This window comes from Manacus vitellinus, unplaced genomic scaffold, assembly GCF_001715985.3.
Source record: "Manacus vitellinus isolate BGI_N305 unplaced genomic scaffold, ASM171598v3 scaffold_12_pilon, whole genome shotgun sequence".
Lineage (NCBI taxonomy): Eukaryota > Metazoa > Chordata > Aves > Passeriformes > Pipridae > Manacus > Manacus vitellinus.
Genome location: NW_021938949.1, coordinates 18,490,507 through 18,494,830, shown reverse-complemented (window position 1 = coordinate 18,494,830; position 4,324 = coordinate 18,490,507). Strand labels below are relative to the sequence as shown.

Below are 4,324 nucleotides of genomic sequence, written 5' to 3'. Positions count from 1 at the left end.
CAGCTGTGCATTTGATTTCCCGCTGTGACCCTCCAGCCTCCGTGGGGTGAAGCCACTGTGCCTTTGCTCTGCACAAGGTGACAGCCACGGTCTCTGAGCACAGCCTGGACCAAGGCTTGGCTCTCTGTAGTCCCTCCCCTGTCCACAGATTATGGGAGCTGAGTTGAAAATGTCCCTGAGTGTCCCTGATGAGAGGGCTGGGTGAGCCTTTTGCTGAGAGTCTGGTGCTTTTAGCAGTTGTCCGTTGTTGCTGCTAATGATTTCCCTTTGGAAGGGAGCTCTAGGAGCAGGGTGCTGTGGCTTAGGAGCATGGAGAGCCCAGCAGCACTGTCTGTGACACTGAGGGAGGACAGGGACTGGATTTTTACATCTTGTGGAGTCATCCATGGGAGCTGGCTGGACCCCCAGAACGTGGCTCCAGCCAGGCAGCAGTTGAGCTTTCATCCATGGGGAAGAGGAGGAGTGGAGAGGTGGGACGCTGGCAAGGTGAAGCATGAGGTGGTCAGTGAGATCCAGGAGCTTTCGAGCGAGCTGGATTTAGGGGTCTGCATGCAGAGGGCTGTGGACACACACGGCGTCGGTGTCGCCGGGAAGGCCACGGGACAGGGAGCGCTGCATGGCCCGGCAGCCCAGGGGCCCATCCTCAGCAGGGACCGGGAGCTGAGGGCCCTGGGTGGTGCCGGACCTGCCGTCGGAGCAGAGCAGGACGCTGGAGTCGGCCTCACACTTGGTGGTGCGGCTGTAGTAGGGCTCCATGACGTGCCGCAGCTCCAGGGGCACTGAGAGCGGCAGCACCTCGGCCTTGATCACAGCGCCCAGGGGGCCCTCGGACGAGGCCGCCCGGAGGCTCTCGGAGCGGCTCATCTTGATCAGCAGGTCGATGGTTTTGTTCTCAGCCTCGAGGAGGCAGCTGGGCAGCCCCTCCCCATCTCTGGCCTCCCCCGTGGCCGGACATTTGCTGAGGGGCCCTTGGTCTTTGCCGTGGAGCTTCTCACTTCCCAGGCTCATGTTGCAGGGCTCCTTCTTGGCCTGCTGGACCTTCTCCAGACCTTCTGGGGATCTCTTCACCGACAGGTCCAGCGGCCCCTCGTGGGGTTTGGTGGCTTTCTCCAGTGCCTGGTGGATGTGGTAGAGCTCCCTTCGTATTTTGACCAGCTGGTCCCTCAGCTCTTTTTGCCCAGGGGTGTCGTCCTTTGCCAGATCAGACAGTTTCTTCTCCACCTCCTGGTACTCCTCCAAGGTTTTGGACAGGTCCCCGATGAGCACGGTTGTTGCCTCAGGGTCTGTCATGGTGGCAGATGTCTCCTGGGGTCTGCTCTGCTTGCAGAGACCGTAGTCCAGGGCAGCACCCACAGAGGGAAAGACTTCGGTGTCATTGCCCCTCTCTGGTTCCTCAGGCTGCCCTGCGAGGACCTCTGTGTGCCAGTGGTCGAGGACCTTGGGGATGTGGCCAGCGTTGGCCCTTGAACCGCTGCAGAGAAGAAGCGGATACAGTCAGTAGGGAAAATGACAGGAAAACCCTTGGGCACAGGTCCAGGGCCAGATACAGCAGGGGTTCCTCCACTGGCTGCTGCCAGTGTGGGACCCTTCCAGGAAGGATTTTGGTCAAAGCGTGAAGAGCCCTGGCTGGACCTGCTCCTGGCATCATTAGCCTAGGAGGAGGATGGGCCCTGGCACACACTGTTTCATGACACCCATCAACCAAGGGAGGGACCAGCCTGGGGAAATGGTGCTGATCCCACCTCATCTGGCCAAACCTGGGTTCTCCCTCTTCTTGCAGCACTGGAGAATGTTGATGGAAATGACCATCCTACAGTTCTGAATGAAGGCTCAGTTGGAGGGGATCTCTCCATCCCACCTGAGAGCAGGGAAAGGGCAGGTGGAGACAAAACATCACAGAGAGCTTCTCCAGAGAAAGTTCCTCCAGGTGTCAAAGGGGTGGGTTTACTGTGACATTTTTCTTGGAGTCACAGCTGGACTTGCACAACCAAGGGAGGAACCGAAAATCTGTTTAAAGGAGCTGCGCACATTTCTAGCCCCAGGTAAAAGGAAATGTTTGGGAACGTGACCCTCCTTCTGGGCTTTGAAACCAGAAGGCGAATCAAAGGAATGCAAATGGGTGTGTTTAAAAATAGGCAATGATTGTTCCAGCAAACCTGGGATATCTGGGGACACAAGAGGAGCTTTCCTGGAGCCTGAGGAGCACAGGTCTACACCACACAGACACACACGACCTCTGGCTCTATATAGAATAGGGGAAAGCAAGTGACAGCATGTGTGACATAGCCCAGGTGCTTGGACACACCTGGAGGGCAGAGAGTCCTGCTCTGAGTGGGCACTGGTGTGGACCACCAGCCTGGGGGATGCTCAGCCCTCTGGAGTTCATCTCATTAGAGATGATTAGATTAGTAGGGGGATCAGTAATACAACAGGGTACAAAGGTGATGTTTAAGGTCAACCAGATGTCAGGAAGAAGCTGAGATCACCGGCAACTTACCTGCCCAGGTAGCTGAGTTTTTCAGGCATCATCCTCTCAGGTCCTATCAAATCCAGCCCGTTGGCTGGGAACTTCCTCTTCAGTGCGTTTCCTGGAGGGCTGCTGGTCTCCAGACAGGTCACCACTCCCAGCTCTGTCTTCCGGACGCCGCCGTGGGTGAAAGCACCATCCTTCACCCCCACCACGGTTTGGTAGATGTCAGTGGCTGGCTTTTTGCGCAGGTTGGTGAGGCCCAAAGCTGGGCTGCCCTCCTTCTCCTGGGACAGCCATTTCTCTTCTTCTTCCTGCTCCAGCATGGCAGGGTGGCTGAGCTCAGAGCCTGGCTCCTCCCGGACACCTTTGGACCAAGGAAAACCTGTCTTCAGGATGGGTACCTTCAGCAGCCCGGGTTTGGTTGGCTCATTGGGAGGTTTGGCCTGGGGTGGTGTGGGCATGACTGAGCCCACCAGCTGCTGGGTGTCTGGCTTGCTGGAGGACATCTTGCTGTCAGTGGAGCCGAAGGTGTGCTCGAAGAGCAAGGGGTAGTAGAAGCGGGGAAGGAAGGCTGAGCGCTCGGGGGTCTGCAGAGGTTGGAAGTGGGAGGCATGTGGGTGCATCAGCTGGGCTGTGGAAGCCAGGAAGGGCAGCTGAGCCAAGTGTGGGTGTGTTGTCGTGCTGTTGGCCATGGTGGGGCTCAGGTAGGAGAAGAGACTGGGGTTTAATGGGTAGTTGATACCCAGCAGTGAGAGGTTTAGGCCCTGAGGTTCATGGTAGTCACTGTAGGCTGGAGGTGGATAGCACGGGATGATGTTGCTGTCAGTACAAGGCGGGGAGACCTCAGGTGTATTCCTCCTTTGCCCGTTTGCCACCAGCTTCCACTGCTCCATGAGGATCCCACCGCTGGCCAGGCATTTCTTTGGCACTTTGCAATGCTTTGGCTTAGCATCTAGGTCAGGGGAGGCCATTTCCCTGCTCTTCATGACATGGTTCTTGAGGGAGAAGACATCCGTGATGATGAAGTCAGGCTCCACCTCCTTGCAAGGCTTGTTGTCCCTCTTGTTCTTGAAGCCGAAGACCAAAGCATTCACTTCTGGTTCAGCTGGGTCACCTTGGCAACCTGCCTCTTCGCTTTTCTCTTTCTTCTCCCCCGCATCCATCTCCCGCAGCAGGCCTGCGACGTCCTCCTCCTCCTCCTGGAACTGGCCACCCTCTTCACCAGCTCCTTCAGCAGGCAGGATCTCCACTCCTGACTTGTCCTCATGGCCATCCCTGCCTGGAGTCTGCTTGGTCCGGCCCGACCCCACCGAGGTGGCCGAGGAGTCACAGGTGTCCTGCTCATCCCTCCGCCCGCGCAGCCGGGAGGGCTCCGTGTGCAGGAGCCGCAGCTCTGGGTGCAGCAGGTTCCCCTTCTTGTAGGGCCAGTCGGACTCGATGAGGAGGGACAGGGAGTTCTTGCACAGGCTGTACTTCATGTGGTTGTAGAGGTGGGACTTCTCCATGCAGGTGAAGGGGCACTGGAAGCATTTGTAGTTGTAGGGTTTGCCCCATGGCCTTGGGATGTAGTGAGGCTTCTTTGGCTTCCTCTCCTTGTGCTTGTAGACCGAAGTCAGCTTGCAGCCCACGTCGTCCTTGGACATGGCGGTGGGTGCCTGGAGATGGCTCCTTGTGGGAACAGAGGGGCAGGGTGTGTGAGTCTTCCCACACCTCTCCGGGAAGTGCTGTGTGCCCTGGAAGAAGGACAGCATGGAGGTGGTGAGCTGTGCCTGCAGTTCCCCAGGGTGATGGCTCTGCTCCGTGGGCACCTCCTGGACCCAGAGACTGGAGCTACTGGGACGTCAATCTGGAGCT

The 4,324-nt window shown here is 57.9% G+C and overlaps 1 protein-coding gene across 1 annotated transcript; it reads right to left on the bottom strand.

The window, feature by feature from the left end:
• Positions 1-537: 537 nt before the first annotated feature.
• Positions 538-4,113, bottom strand: PRR35 (proline rich 35). The gene is made up of 2 exons (XM_018067698.1): positions 2,498-4,113; positions 538-1,471 (listed from the first exon to the last, which is right to left on the bottom strand). Exons 1-2 carry the CDS (start codon positions 4,111-4,113, stop codon positions 538-540), a joined length of 2,550 nt encoding a protein of 849 aa, XP_017923187.1.
• Between the last annotated feature and the right edge of the window lie 211 nt (positions 4,114-4,324).